This window comes from Neophocaena asiaeorientalis, unplaced genomic scaffold (genome assembly GCF_003031525.2).
Source record: "Neophocaena asiaeorientalis asiaeorientalis breed wild unplaced genomic scaffold, Neophocaena_asiaeorientalis_V1.1 scaffold267, whole genome shotgun sequence".
In the NCBI taxonomy this organism is placed as follows: domain Eukaryota; kingdom Metazoa; phylum Chordata; class Mammalia; order Artiodactyla; family Phocoenidae; genus Neophocaena; species Neophocaena asiaeorientalis.
Genome location: NW_020173204.1, coordinates 575,906 through 591,573, shown reverse-complemented (window position 1 = coordinate 591,573; position 15,668 = coordinate 575,906). Strand labels below are relative to the sequence as shown.

The 15,668-nt window shown below is 41.5% G+C and overlaps 2 protein-coding genes across 2 annotated transcripts in view; one reads left to right on the top strand and one right to left on the bottom strand.

Moving 5' to 3' along the window:
• The window catches only part of SPCS3 (signal peptidase complex subunit 3), an 11,068-nt gene extending 10,869 nt beyond the window's left edge, over nucleotides 1-199 (bottom strand). The window contains exon 1 of the mRNA XM_024744950.1: nucleotides 23-199. Coding sequence (XP_024600718.1) covers nucleotides 23-199 — 177 coding nt within the window. The remainder of the gene's footprint in view (nucleotides 1-22) is intronic.
• ASB5 (ankyrin repeat and SOCS box containing 5) overlaps nucleotides 105-15,668 on the top strand; it is an 86,674-nt gene continuing 71,110 nt past the window's right edge. The window contains exon 1 of the mRNA XM_024744953.1: nucleotides 105-221. The gene's annotated coding sequence lies outside the window, so the exon portion shown is untranslated. The remainder of the gene's footprint in view (nucleotides 222-15,668) is intronic.

Below are 15,668 nucleotides of genomic sequence, written 5' to 3'. Positions count from 1 at the left end.
CCCGCCGCCTGGACACACCCACCAGCGGGCGGGACGCGCCGAACCGGAGAGCCGGAGCCGCGCGGGGGCCCGCCCCTCCTCGCGCGGCCTGGCGCCGCCACCAATCAGCGACCAGCCAGGGAGGGGCGGGGCTTCGCCGCGGAAGGCCCGCCTCCTGGGCGCTGGCTTCCCCTCGTTCGGCCCGCGGTTCGCCCACCATCCTTTCCCCGCCCTTACGGCAGGTGCTCTGGGGCTGCGGCTTTCTGGGTGCTTAGGTTCCGTCGATTTGCACTTAAAACCGGCAGGGGGGCCAGGTAGTTTGGTTTGTCTTGACGTGTCGCGTTTGGAAACAGAGCTTTAGAAAGCGCCGAGTCTTCCCCTTTGTCAAACCTGGTCAAAGTTAGAACTTCGGCTTTTGGGGAGGGCGTGGGAGCCGTTACTTTACTTTCCACGCCCAACCTTAGACCAGTTCCTATTAATGCTTTGCCTTCCAGCGGCCGCTAACGCTGTGTTAGCCGATAAGGATGCTGCTACCCAGTTTAAATAGTCCATTTAACAAGGTGTATCGGGGAGCTGAAAGGATGACCTCACTAGGTCCTTAGGATCAAAGGCGGTGGTGGCTGTGGAATGGCTATGTCAGACAAAGTATAATTTAAGTTTTATTTACATAAAATATTTAATATGTATCATATATAAAGAAGACATGTACTATAAAATACATAAACTTACAATTTAACATTAGCAAGCCCTCAATACATAATGGCCCTTAGGGGCCGTAGGGTTCTTACAGTGCCAATCCGTGAGCTTAAATATACTGTCTGCCAACACCTTTGTTCCTTTTGCAACGAGGCTTTTTCGTACTTATAAAAATGGGATTCAGAGGGCCCAGTAATCCGCTGAAATTATTGTTTTTTTAAATTCTCTGTCCGTAAGCCAGAAGAGTTTACGAACACCTGAGATACCTGCAAACCAGAAAGTGATGATATGATCCTGATGCTAGCTTACGTTGTCTATCGTTGAGCCCTTGCTTCTTTGCATTATTCATTAATCACTCAGTTTTCATACAGCCATGCAGTTAGAATTATTACTAAGTGCCTACTGTTCCAGGTGGAGTTCTAGGCTTTGAGAGTACAGGACTAATAAGGCAAAGTCCCTGCTAAACTGGAGCAAAGCCAAGTAATGAAAAACGGATAAACTATGAACTAAGGAGAGATCCTTAGTTGAGTTAAAACCCTAAATTTTTATCTTCCAGGCAGCCAGAGTTTATTCAATAAAGCAACGATTTATTGAATACTTAGCACAGTGCATAAACAAAACAATTAGGTATTCTTATTATAGGATGACTTAGAGAAGGGATGCTTGTTGTTACAGGTGTTGATGTCCAAGGAGAGTATTCTAAAAGATACAGGACTTCAAGTATGGGTTTATGTAAGAGATACCCAGCAGTCTGGTCCAGCTGAACAATGTATGTATAAAGCATTAGGTGGAAAAGAGTCTGGAAAGGTATATTAGGGGCCTTTTGTAGAAAACCTGGCCAAGGAGTTAGGATCTTATATCACAAGAAGTTACATGTTAAACAAGAGTGGCATCACTGAACAGATAGCCATTTATAAGTTACATGTAGAGAGTAAGTGCCTGATGTTGACCACAAAGGGACAAAAAAAAGAAAGACCGATAGGGACATTTCAGAGTCAAAAATCTATGATTTAGCAATTGCTTAGATAGGGGTGTGTGCAAAATATGGTGGAAAGTAGATTGTGAAAGCACAAGTGAAATTAATATTATTATTATGACATCATGGCTTGAACTTGAGTGACTGGGAGTTCCAAAAACACATGCAAGTCCATGATAGGAGCAGAATAGGGATGGGGTGGGGAATTCTCTTATTCTGTTGTAATTCTCCCATTGTTTCTTTGGATTGTCTAGATACTTAATCATACCATGTACATTAGAGAACACTTTACCTTTTCCTTTCCAGTTTTTAAATTTCTAATTGTATTCTCTTTTCCATCACAGTAGCTAATATTTCTAACAAAATCCTCAGTAATGGAGATAATTGGCATCCTTTCATTTCTCCAGCAAGTAAGATAGTGGCTTTGTTATGTAAGTGGTGTGTGTGTGTGTGTGTGTGTGTGTGTGTGTGTGTGTATATCATATTGATATCTAGGAAATATCCATTAATTCCTTTTTTTATTGAGAAGTGTTCTTTAACATGAATGAGTGTTGAATTATTTTCACATGTGTTTTCTGTATCTTTGGATGTGATCACATAATTTTTCTCCCTAACTCTATGCCATAGACTGAATGTTTGTGACCCCACCCCGCAAATTCATATGTTGAAATCCTAACTCCCAGTGTGATGGTATTAAGAGATGGGACTTCCAGTAGGTGATCAGGTCATGAGGGTGGAGCCCTCATGAATAGGATGAGTGCCCTTCTAAAAGAGACCCCAGAGAGGTCCCTTACCCCTTCCTTCATGTGGGGACTCAATGAGAAGACTGCCAGTCTATGAACCAGGAAGCCGGCTCTCACCAGACACTGAATCCACCGGCACCACGATCTTGGACTTCTGACCCTCCAGAACTGTGAGAAATGAACTTCTGTTATTTATAAGCCACCCAGTCTATGGTAATTTGTTATAGCAGCCAGAACAAACTAAGACACTCTGTTAATATGATGGATTATATGAACAGATTTCTTAATATTGAACCATTGCACATTCCTGGAATAAACTCCACTTGGTCATGATGAATTAATTTTTTTTTTTTTTTTTGCGGTACGCGGGCCTCTCACTGTTGTGGCCTCTCCCGTTGCGGAGCACAGGCTCCGGACGCGCAGGCTCAGCGGCCATGGCTCACGGGCCCAGCCGCTCCGCGGCATGTGGGATCTTCCCGGACCGGGGCACGAACCCGCGTCCCCTGCATCGGCAGGCGGACTCTCAACCACTGCGCCACCAGGGAAGCCCATGATGAATTAATTTTTAATATGATCTTGGGCTTTCTTTTCTAATTGTTCTTTTAAGTTTTTGCCATAAATATCCAAAAGTGAAATTGATCTGTGTTTTTCTTTTTTTGGTCGTAATATTATACTCAGATTAGAATATGAATTTGTAAGTTTTCCTTGTTTTTCTATGCACTAGGATATTTAAGTGGCACTTGGATTATCTGTTCTTTAAAAATTGGGTAGAAATCACCTTGAGATGCTACTCTTCTTTTTTGATGGTTATTGATTGTTCATTGTAATTACCTATATGTGTGCTTTCTCCCTTTTTAATTATTTTAATTAGTATTGTTTCTTTGTTGAATTTTTTCAAAGAACTATCTTTTACATTTCCTAATTAAATCTACAGTTCTTTGTTTTCTTATTCATTAATTTTTGTTTTTAACATTATCAACTATTTCCATTCCACCTTTCCTTGGTTTTCTAGCTTTAAGGATTAGATATTTAATTGACATATTTTCATTTTTATTGTTATGATAACGACTTTAGCTGTATCCTAAAATTTTTGATCAGTTGTGTTTAAATTTCGTATTTCTTTTCTGAGGGGTAGCTTAATTGTGTGTGTGTGTGCACGTGTGTGTGTGCACGCATGAGCTACGTTTCCAGGAGGAGGGACCTTTTTCCTTTTGATGGTTTTAAATTGATGTCTGATTTTATTTCATGTAGACAGAGAATGTTGTTTCTACTCTTTGGATTACTGAGGTCTTCTTTGTGGCCTAAAATGTCACTTTTGTGAATATTCAGTGTGCACTGGAAAAGGTTATGTATTTTCTGCTAATGGTATACAGAGCTTGCTATATATCTATGAGATCTATCTTATTGATTATGTTATCTGTGTCTTTTATATCCTTATTAACGTTTTGTTATCTTTGTTTTCTTGGATTGAGAGAGATGTGTTAAAGTCTCCAAATTATTGTGTTTTTGTCTGTTTCTCCTCTCATCTTTATACTTTCTGCTTTATACAATTTGTTAAGTAATAGTATGTCTTCGTTATGAATGGTGTCTTTAGCATCATAAAGTATTCTTCTTTTCCTCTTAATGCTTTTCGATCGGAGTTCTAGCTTCTCAAATGCCAAGATTGCATGGGAGGAAGTTGACGCTGTTATTTATCTAAAATAATACTGTAGACCTCAGTTAAGGTTTAGCACTTTTTGACTAAATGTCTTCTCCTCTTTGATAATTTCTACTGAGAACCTGATGGCAGTTATGAGAGGAACAGCTGGAGTGCTTTGTCAGCACTTGAATAAATAGGGAGTGGTCGACTGGGGAAGACATGCTTAGTTATATTTTCCAAGAGTAGGAAGAACCACAGGATAAAGGTAAAGTCTCCATCTTCTTATTTGCAAATAACTATTCTTCTGCAACACTGAGCCAAGAAGAAGGAAGAGGAGTGACTTAGGGAATACTTTAAATAAAGCTGTGTGCACATGGACAGTTAGGCTGTGGAAAAAGCAGATAAGCCTAAAGAGACAGCATTGTAATCACATATGCTATTGTTCGGGATGTGCAAAGTGCCCCAGAAGCACCAGGCTACCCAAGGAAGTTGCTGCAGTGGAGCGTGTAATAGGTCTGACCCACTGAGGACTCCCATTAGAACTATTTTTCATAAAGGGACTATAAATTATACTGTCCATCATGGAGAGTCATACATTTTTCTATCCCTTTCAATGTCCTGGACAGAACCTTGTACCTAGTAGATGCTCAGAAAATTCTAGTTGAATTGAGGTGCCCTGAATCCATAAACTATATTTCTGAAGAATTTTCACAGAAAAGATATACATGTCATACGCAAATAACAAGTATTTAAAGTATAAATTGGTAAAATGGTATCAAGTGAAAGCTAACTTGGATATGAAGGCTGAGGACAAATTGTAGAAGGCTTGAATGCCAGGGTGATAAGTTTGAACATCACCCAGGAGACAGTTGGAACCTTTGGGAATTTTAGGTCATTTGAATATAAAGGCCATGGGGTCTCTAGGTAGATAAGTAATTTCTTAGGGAAGAATGAGTCTGCCAGCGGGTAGACCAAGTGAGAGATTGTCGCAGTAGTTCAGACGTGAGATGATGAGCGTGTGAATCAAGGCGATGGCAGTGCAAATGGAGGGAAGGAACAGATGCATCTGTGAATTTCCCTCCAATTTCATCCATAGCCTCTAGGTTTTTACTACATTGAGAGTATTTCCAAGGTCTCTGGGAAATATCCATATCAAGTCATTCAGCCCCAATTCCAGTCCTGGCACCAATTCACTGGCATTTCATGGATGCAGTTTCATGGAGGACTGTTTCACGGGTGAAGTCAGGAGATGTTGAGGCTCATGGGTCAGAGACTAAGGACTTTGTTACTGGTGGCACAGCAAGCAGCCCGAGCATCACATTTGAATTGGTTCTTCTTGGCCTCCGAGTCCCTCGGGGGCGACCCAGAGGGCCCGGATGTCAGCTGTGCCCACATCATCTGCATTTTTGCTGAGGAATGTTAAGCTTGAGGAACGTACCCTTTTATTACAAGCAGTAAGCAGGGAGACATCACCTCCTCCCTCAAGGTTGCCCGCTGCAAATGCAACTCGAGAGGTGGCCTGAGTAAAGAGAAGTCAGGGCTTTGCATGGTTGGCGTACCCAGCAAAACATGCGTGAACGCAGAGGTTCAAAGACTTCTCTCCCAGTGCGTGGATCCAAAAGTTGTATGTGTTTCAAATTGCGATAAATGACAAACAGCCTTCAAAAGGTGGTGCCCGTTTACCCTCCCAGGCACGGTTAACAACCATGGAGCTTCTGTTTTTTTATGCTGAGCTGACTGCCAGTTTGCATTTCTGAATGTAAGGTTACAGATGAAATATGTTTATCGCTCATTAGTATTCTCTGTGAATTGCCTCTCCAAAATTGTCGCCCCCTTTCTGCTGTGAAATGCTGTCTCTGCCGCTTCCTTGATTTTTCTTGCCTGATTTTCAAGACCTCAGAGCTCTAAGTCCAGCCCACGTTGCCAAATTTGTCTCTGCAACACTCACCTTCTCCCCTAGCCCCCAGTGCCTTGATCTGTCAGACTCCTTGTGCCTTAACTCTCGTTCCCTTCACTTAGAACGCTCGCCCCTTCTATTCTCCCCCTCCACTTTCTTCCCATCTTTTAGCTTCCAACTCGGGCTTCCCTGCCTCTTCCAAATATTCCTTGACAAGTTCGACTTACCTAGATTTCACTGCTTTGAACTCTTTCAGAAACTTCTTTACATTAACCAAAATTTATAACTTAATTTTATGTTATAATGAATTTTTATGATTATATCATCTATGTCACCCTTACCTCCTAGGTTTGATTGCATGGATCTATGACTTCTTTTATATCCTATATAGAGCCTCTTGGAGTACATATTATCATACGTGTACTTAACCAAACAGATAGCTTCAAAACTATTTTTTTCAAGATATTTGTTTGGTTAATGACTATTAAATAGACCATGCCAGTCTTATAATTCTAGCAGTTCTATTCCTATGCATTTCTTTAAAGAGAGAAAACCAGAAAAACAAAAGGCTTAAGCAGAAGGAAAACCACTTACTGGGCATTTGAGGGGACAAAGGACTATGTAATTTAAACAAAACAAAACAAAGCAAAACTTGTTGCTTTCAGGCCATTTTGTGTCTGTTAAAGTTTTTCCAAGCATGACTCCTGTGACACTAAGGAAATTTAAGAATATGTTTCAATTTTTGTTAGAGTATGTACCTTTATTTTCCTTGATACTTACATGAAAATTACCCATTCAGCCCAGGGCCCTTGGAATGAAGCAAAGAAGCAAATGTTTCCACTCAGGAGGCTGTGGGGCTTTTATAAAGTTCATCATCAGCCTCTAGAACATTCCTCCAAGCAGCCGCTCTTCCATACTTTTGTCCTTCCATTGTTGTCACTCTTTGCATCTTGGCTTTGCACTCTGGGTCTTTGTTCCTGTCTCGGGCCCTCCTCTCTCAAGCTTGCTTTTTGAACCTAGCCTTTTGGTCCACTGTCTTTGGCCCACCTGTGTGCACTGTTAGCCTGTGTGACAGGTTAGCGTGTGGGCTCACAGCTGCCTGCCCCTCGTGCACAGGCCAGCATAGTTTATGGAGCCTCCTTGGTCGGGGCATGGTGGCTAATTGGAAATTATCCCAGAGACCCTTGGTTTCTGTGGAGCTAAATGTCACCCGCCCAAGGAAAATGAAAAGCAAGAAGTCCTTCCATATTCTCTAGACAATCAAAGACATCCGGAAGTTATTGGGATTCTTTGGATAGAACAGGCAATTAATATCCACCTTCTCTGCTCATAGCATCTAGACAGCTGTCCTTGCAGGAAAGTGAGAAGCTGCTAGTGAAGCTGTGGCATTCTCTTAGTTGGAGAGCCTGGTCAGCTTTTCTGTCTTCCTGGCCCCCTCAGACTCACCCAGAAACCCACTGTTCCAGCTGTATCTCTAACACGCTAGACATCTGGCTACTGGAAAATCCAGCTTCTAATTTGTATCACTGCAATCACTGTGCGCACATCCCAAGGAAGCTCGTCCCAGCTGAGGTAAAGGGGCCTGAGAAAGGGCTGTCAGCCTCAGGCCAGCTTTGGGGCATCAGGTCCTAGTATGGAGTCGGCCCCAGTACCCTGCTATAATGAGTGCAGACCACCAAAGCTCTAAAGTAAGATCCAGAAATTCAGACCATGCCTGGTGAGGTTTATTACTTCTTGCTCCTTTGCGTTCTCTTTAGTATAGAAAAGTTTCTAGATACCCCCTGGCAAACAAAGCCAGCTGCATCTGGGATGGATATAAACGGGAAAATAGTTATGGGAACTGTGTCGAAGGGTTAACCCAATAGGCCTGAGACTGCTGTGCTTAGAAGTGCCTGCTTGCAGGGTTGGCCCTTGGCTGGCATCTGGGGACTCGGCTGGTAAACGGTTCCCTGAACTAGTATAAAACTTCCCCTAAATGATAAAAGCGGCTTACTGTCCCTAGACTGTGGGTAGAACCAATGTGGTTCGTGCCACACCTGCTCTCCTTCTGAGAGTCTGGAATATTGGTACGTGCTAGGCAGAGGGTGACTTCATGACGATTCCCGTGTAGAAACCCTGGGCAGAGTCGAACGCCTCCCTGGTGGACAGCGCTGCACATGTGGTCACGGTCCCCAGCTGGAGGAATTGAGCACATCCTGTGTGACTCCACGGGGCGGGGAGGTCCTGGAAGTCTGGGCCTGGTTCCCCCAGATGGCTTCCCATGCACAGTTGCCCTCGGCTGATTGTGTTTTGTAATCCTTTCAGTGTCGTAAACCTTGGCTGTGAGCATGACTGTATAGTGAGTCCTGTGTGTCCTTCTAGAGAACCACCAAAACTGAGGGGACCCCGACACAAGGACTATCTCCCGTGTCATGAATTTTCACATTTAGAAAGTCCTAAAGGATTTCTACCAAGACATATGGAAACAGCCCCAGTCTGTTTTGTAAGGGGAGCTGCTGTCCTTGTCCGTGTTTTACCCTAAGTCCTGCACGTGCACTCGGTCTTGTGTTCCGGCCCGTGCTGCCCACACGCTCTGACCTACCGCACCGGGCACTTACCCCACCTGGCCTTCAGGTTCCCTGCCTTTACCACTCTGCTCCCAGTGCCTGCCCTGGGCCCTGCTTGTCGTGCCAACTCACGCGAGCACATTTGCCGGCGTGCTTGACCTTGAATTACCTGCTCAGTCCTGATTTTCACAGTCTTTTGCCTCCTCTCGTGTCCACGGCATTCGATGGAGATGCTTTCGCTGCTGCTTCTTCATCATGAGCGATGCAGCGGCCTCGTCAGCTCATCTGATCGCCCTGCAAGAGGAATGAATTAGGCAAACTCCACAATTCCAGCCAAGTTCATCATTCTCTGTGTGAACGCATAGCACCTTCATGCTCCTTATTTATGTGTGTAAAGCTGAAAAGAATTTAGAATCAATATATATATGTAACAGAGAAGGTTAGAAAACTCAGGGTAATACCTAAAACTGCTATTTTTTTCGGAGATTTTTTTTTTTTTTAGCTACTGAGAATACCTTAAAAAGTTAAAAATCCATGTAGAACTCTATTATTCTGTCTTAGTAACTTACAAAAAAGGAATAAGGAAATATTTGAATTCTTTACATCCTTACTTTGCAAGGTCCATTCTGAGAAAAAAAATTGTTTCAAGAGAACTTATTAGATTTCAGCTTCTGGGTGCTGGAGTATGTTCACATGTTTTGCACTGTTACATTTCTATGAATCCTTCTGTTGGAAGGAAGTAAAAAGTACCACTCAAGGGATGTGAATACACTACTAAAACTGGAATTCGTGAAGCACAAATTCCGCTTCTGTGGTTTAATCGTGAGTCATATTGCGTGAATCAGTTCATACGTGGATGACATTGTAGGAGCAGGTGGGGAAGCAAAGAACTCGTGACCTGGAATAAGATCTGTTAACAGACGCTGAGAAAAGGTCGTGCCACGTGCAATGACGCAACCGTATCAGTAGGCAAGACCCAGTGCCCCAGAGACAGCTGTGATTCGGGTGACGATCAGCATACGGGATTTGAGTTGTACGTGAACCCTTTGCGTGTCTTTCTGCCCTTAGGCTGCTGATTTGTATAAGACACGTTTCACTATAAGTTATCGTATTTAGCAGCTGGTAGTTTTTGTGACAACCTTCCTGGGAAAGATCCCAAGTGATTCCTGACACCAAGTGATTCTTGACACCAAGATCCCTAGAAGAAAGTGGTGAAAGGTGTCTTCCTTCTTTCCTCAAACAAATATAAAGGAAAAGCAAAACTTCAGTCAATCTACAAACTACATTTCTTCACTTTCTATCTTCGTTGAGGCTTTGAACGTAGATATGGGTACAGAGAGGGACCCACATGGCACTTGTACTTCTCTTTGGTTCAAAGGCTTACAGTGAACTTATAATTCTTCTACCGAGCCTAGAATTAATGTTTTTAAGGTAAGAATTATTTCTTATGTGTGTAACACCTTTGAAAATTTACTTAAATGTTTAGGGAGAGAGTTGCTGGAATAAAACATGTAGATGGTGGATATCTGAGAATATATCTTGATCATTTACATTAATTCTTAATGAAATAATTCCTGGTAAATCTTTTTTCTAAAGTTGGGTTTTCTAGCCACATAGCCTTGATGTATTACATGTACTCATTGGGCTTGATTTTCTGATTATAAGAGAAGCTTTGCAAAGCTGTACCCACATTTGCGCAGAACTGTTCTGGTCTAACCTTGTTGTACTTGAAAATTTGTGATAGTATTTCATTTTCAAAAATGTCTTGGTTCATAATAAGTTCTAAGATTATGCTACAAATACAGCCGATGGTAAAGAATTTGGACTTTATTCTAAGTACAGTGGGATGCAGTCTTTTTGCTCATTTTGTGTTAGTACAGCTATAAGGATTTTACAGTTGTCTCACACTTTATCTTCTACCTACTCCCTTGTTTGTTCTTCTGCGTCAAGCTAGAAAAATTTTCCTGAATCGCTCCCAAGGTCATCTAGCCACAAAAAACAGATAAAAGCCCATTTCTGCCTTTCCTGGGCCACTTGACATTTCTACAAGATTACTTCTCTCTGCCTGGATTTCTAATCCTGCAATTCAATTACTGTGTAAGCAATCTTGCTATGTTGTTATAAACCATATCTCTATGTTTTAAATATTCTTGCTTATGGCACTTCTTTTCACATATTTTCTAATTTATTTTGAATGATCTTATAGCCATCCAGTCTGCTGAAAATTATTCTGCTGTCCGCTTTCTGACCGTGGGCAGGTTATTGTACCTTTCCTTTGTAAAATGGAGCTATTAACACTACTACCTCATAGAGGTTATATTAGTCTAGGGCTGCCATAACAAAATACTACGGACTAGGTGGCTTCAACAACAGAAATTTATTTTCTCACAGTTTTGGAGGCTTTGAGTCCAAGATCATTGTATGGTCAGTCAGGGTTTGTTTCTGGGGAGGCCTCTCTTCCTGGCTTGTAGACAGCCACCTTCTTGCTGTGCCCTCACATGGCCTTTTCCCTATGTGCCTGCAGAGAGAGAGCTCTCATGTCTCTTCCTCTTCTTAGAAGGACATCAGTCCTACTGGAGTAAGGCCCTTTATGACCTCACGTAACCTTTATTACTTCCTTATAAGCCGTATCTCCAAATACAGTTAGTTGCATTAGGGATTAGAGCTTCAACATATGATTTTGGGAGGAGACTCAATTCAGTTCATAACAGGAGTATTATGAGCAATAAATGAGATATTACATGGAAAGATACTTGGAGTAGAGTTTCATATTCTATATTTTGATAATTTTAGGATATACTGAAATACATAAGATATTTCTATATATTCTAAATTGATATACTAGTGCTCAATAAATGTTATCTGCTACTTTTATGTTTATTATTTGTTTTTGTTCTTGTCTGTCCCTAAGACTTAGCTCTTTTATTTCATCCCTGCCCTCCTCTCTAAGTCAATCTATAGATCCAGGCTCTCAGCCATTGGGTCGATCATGTACCAAACAGACTTTAATGAGTCGTTCTTCACCAAAATCAGTGATTCTCATATGTAAAATTTGAAACTGCTGTTTACACTATCTACAGGAAAACAAAAACTCAGAATATGAGGTAGTTGCTTCAATTGACCAGGGTGGAATGGGGCAGTATTATATACAAAATTAATTGGGAAGAAAACAGTATCTTTGACACAAGTCATACTATGTATTAGCTGAGAGAATAATTCAATACAAACAGTGATAACACTCATGATTCTTGTCATGATCTGTTGACTCAGAAAAGAAAAAGGGTTTAATCTTTAGTGACTTAAGTACAGCTGATGCAATTATGATACATGCAATCTTGCTCTTTTCTTACCAACTGTATTCATCTCATTCATCACCTCTGGGTTTTAAATAGTAGCTGCGCTCATAATGTAGTTAAGTGCTGTATTAATTCTCCATCAGATACATTACAGATCCACTCCAAGTGCCAGACCAGATGTTCTAATGCCTTACAGTGTGAAGCATCAGAGCCAAGGTAGTCAGGAGCAGTGGTTCCCAAGTGTTGCCTCATCAATTGGCTGCAAAAGAATTATCCGAGATATTTGTTTAGATAAAGCTTTCTGGACCCACTGATTCAAAGCTCTGAGGATGTGTCCTGCAGACTTCTCTCCCAGTCAGACTCATTGCAAGGGCCCCAGCTTTCTAAGCACTAAAGCTCATGAACGCCACCAGCATGTGTGGTCAGGTGGCACGCTACCGCACTTACTCCTGAGATTCTTAAAACCTAAGAGTTTCGTGGAAAATGATTTGAATGCTGCCCATATTTGTGGTTATAGATGGTAAGAAGGAGGGAACAGAAGGGGTCTATGAAAGTCATAGTGTAGCAACGGAGAACAAGGAAGCCGATCAGGGAGATCACTGAAGCTTTATTCCCACTGGGGGAATAAAGCTTCCCTGGTTTTCTCAGGCTAAACTGACATTTTTATATGAAGTATATATTCGACCCACACAATGCTTTTGTTCAGTCAATGCATTATGAGAATTAATAAGGTAACCTATTTCAAAGTTATTTGAAATGATAGCATTATATATATATATAAAATCTCCAAATCCAATATTTATATATATATATATATATGTTAGTAGTGTTTTTATTCTTAAATATAATAGTATATTAGACTGTTTAAAACAAAATATAATTCTTTGGTTAAGCCAACCACGGTAAAGAGGAGGAGTCTCTTATGCGACATGAAACACTGGCTTAATGTTCCCATTGTGTTTTTTTTTAATATCTGACTGTTGTTATGCCAGGGGGATTTTGTCTCTTTAGAAGACTTGCTTTAATGAAAACGTGTTCATTATCTGTTTTATTGCTGCCTAAAACAACAATGTTTGTTAACAAAGAAGAGAATCTGTTAAAAAATTTAAAAAGTTGAACAATAGCAGGCAGATTCGCTGTTACTATTAAAAGGATTCAAACAGAGCCTCCTACCAGAAACTGTAATAAATAGTTTCCAAAAATCTGCTTTGGAAGATACTAGCAAACAGCCAATGCCAGTCCGCCTACTTCTGAAAATTCCTCTGCAGAGCGATGAACTCTAGAAGCAAAGGAAACAGAAAACCCTAACACCAGCATCCCGAGCTTGCCTACTGAGGGCGGTGCCCGCGCACGTTCTCACTGCCCCCGATTCATCTAGGAGTAAATTATTTGAAGACCCTGTGGAATTATAAAAGAAGCATTTCATTAGACCCTCAGTCCAATGTTTAGATCTGAGACACTATAAATAAATCTCTCAAGCGGCAACCCTCTCCAGTGAACTCAAATAATCAATTATAGTTCCACTGAGAGAAAGGCTTTTTCTGACTTTGCCAAAAAGCAGGCTAACAGCTGATCCATTCCTGAAGATATTCGTGCAGATTCTCAAATAATCACTATTCATAAGGAACATTCTAAGTCAAGCATCCACAATTCTTTGGTAATTTTTTTGATGACTCCTAGATGAATCGGAGGCAATGAGGACTGACATCCATGTTTGCAGACACGGGTGTCTGACTTTGGGGGTGAGTGAAGCAGCCTGTAGAATCACAGCAGACAGTGTAGTTTGGGTGGTCATTGGTGGCAGCAGTTCCTTCTGGATCATGGTAGAAGGTCTGAGGTCAGATAAGGCAGCTGCTCCCAGGACCCTTCTGTGCTGTTTAATTTCTACTTTCTTTTAGTCCAGTCATTACATAAAGGCTGACCTTGTGCAATGCTGTTTTGCAGTGATTTGATATGATTTCAAATCTACTTGTTAATGACAAAATGAAGTTGTTTTTACAAGTGAAGTGGTTTTCAAGAATGAAGTTTGTGTTTTGATGTAAAAGTGAGATCGCCTGTCAGGACGTCATCATCCACATCTGTGGTTGCCAGTGACCACTCAGTAGCTCAGCAGCTGAGGGACAGTGCTGTGGACTTGTGGATGGACCTCGAGATTGTTATATTGAGTGAAGTAAGTCAGAGAAAGGCAAATAGCATAGGATATCGCTTATATGTGGACTCTAAAAAAATGGTACAAAGGAACTTATTTACAAAACAGAAGTAGAGTCACAGATGTAGAAAACAAACGTACGGTTATGGGGGGGGAGTGGTAAACTGGGAGTTTGGAATTGACATATACATGCTACTATGTATAAAATAGATAACTAATAAGAACGTACTGTATAGCACAGGGAACTGCACTCAATACTCTGTAATGACCTATATGGGGAAAGAATCTAAGAAAGAGTGGATATATATGTATGTATAACTGATTCACTTTGCTGTACAGCAGGAAGTAACACAACATTGTAAATCAACTATATTCCAAAAAAATTTAATTAAAAATTAAGGATGGGTGAAGAAGCAGCTGTGACAAGGGGACATCTAGGTTATAAATACTCAGGAGTGAGTGAGGGCTGCCCGACAGTGTTCAGTCTGGGCAAGGCTGCCATTTGCTCATCTAAACAGCTCTCCAAAGACCTTGGGGCATTAGCTCCTGCCAAGGTGAAGGCAACTCTTCTACCAGGAGTGGCCCCGGGAGGGGAGGTCTTCTTGCCCGCTAACACCACTACGGTCATTCGGAGCTACAAGCTCTAGCAACAGGGGACTTTTCACTTCTGTGCTGGCTGCTGGCCATCAGCTCTGGTTGGTCAACCTGTCTCCCCTGAGAGCCAATTCATAGACAGGTACAAGTCCCCTTGCCTGGAACAATAGCATAATTTATCTACCGTTGGTTGGGGGTATGTTATTTCTTTATTGGTTTATGAAGAGACATTATCCTGTATGCTACTGGCTTGTGAAATTATTATAATCCCCGCAGTGAACCTGTGTTAAATAAATGCTTGGCAAAGACAACCTCCATCCCCGAATGAGCATAATTTGCCACGAAACTAAACAAATACCTATTTAAAAATGACATTTAGTGGCATTTGACTTATCATTACAAGCCTGTCTTCTGGAATTTCAAGCCATTATGGACTTCCGAGCCTATGCGGCTACCTCATAATGAACCACGTTTTCTTACTGTTTTGTCATTCAGTTTACAGTATTTATGCTCAGCTTAGTTACAAAGTGCCAGGTAGCAACCAATTGCCAATAATTTATTAGGCAAACAGCATGTAATATATAGTACTAGAATATGGAAATCATAGTCATCTGTGGCCATGTTGTAAAATTTATACTGATTACATACTTCTTTGGGGACAGTTTTCTAAAATGAAGCCCAAATATTACCTCACAAGATGTTTAGCACTGGAGTCTTTTCTCAGGACTTCATTTTACGCAGTTGTATCCAAGCTTCACAAAGCACTGTCGAGTTCTGGTGCCCTGAATCTTCTGCCACTGCACACCCAAAATTGTGTCGTGGGGTCACTTTGATGTTATTCTTTGATGCCCGCCTTTCTTGCACTATCCAGTTAACCACCAGGTTCTGTCAAAATGTATCTTACGTTTATCCACTTTTCTCAGTTTTTACTTCATTACCCTAGTTCCAGCCACCGCCTCACCTGGACTGCTGTAACAGCTTCCTCACCCACCCTCTGGTTCTATTGCTACTCTCTCGAATTCAGCACACACCAGCTAAAACCACCCTTCCTTGCTTTTAGTAAAGCCTTTCAATCACCTTCCATTTAATTTGGAATAAAATCCCATGGACTTGTTGCCACGTTGCAGTTTGCTCCTTCAAGAGGAAGTCTCCA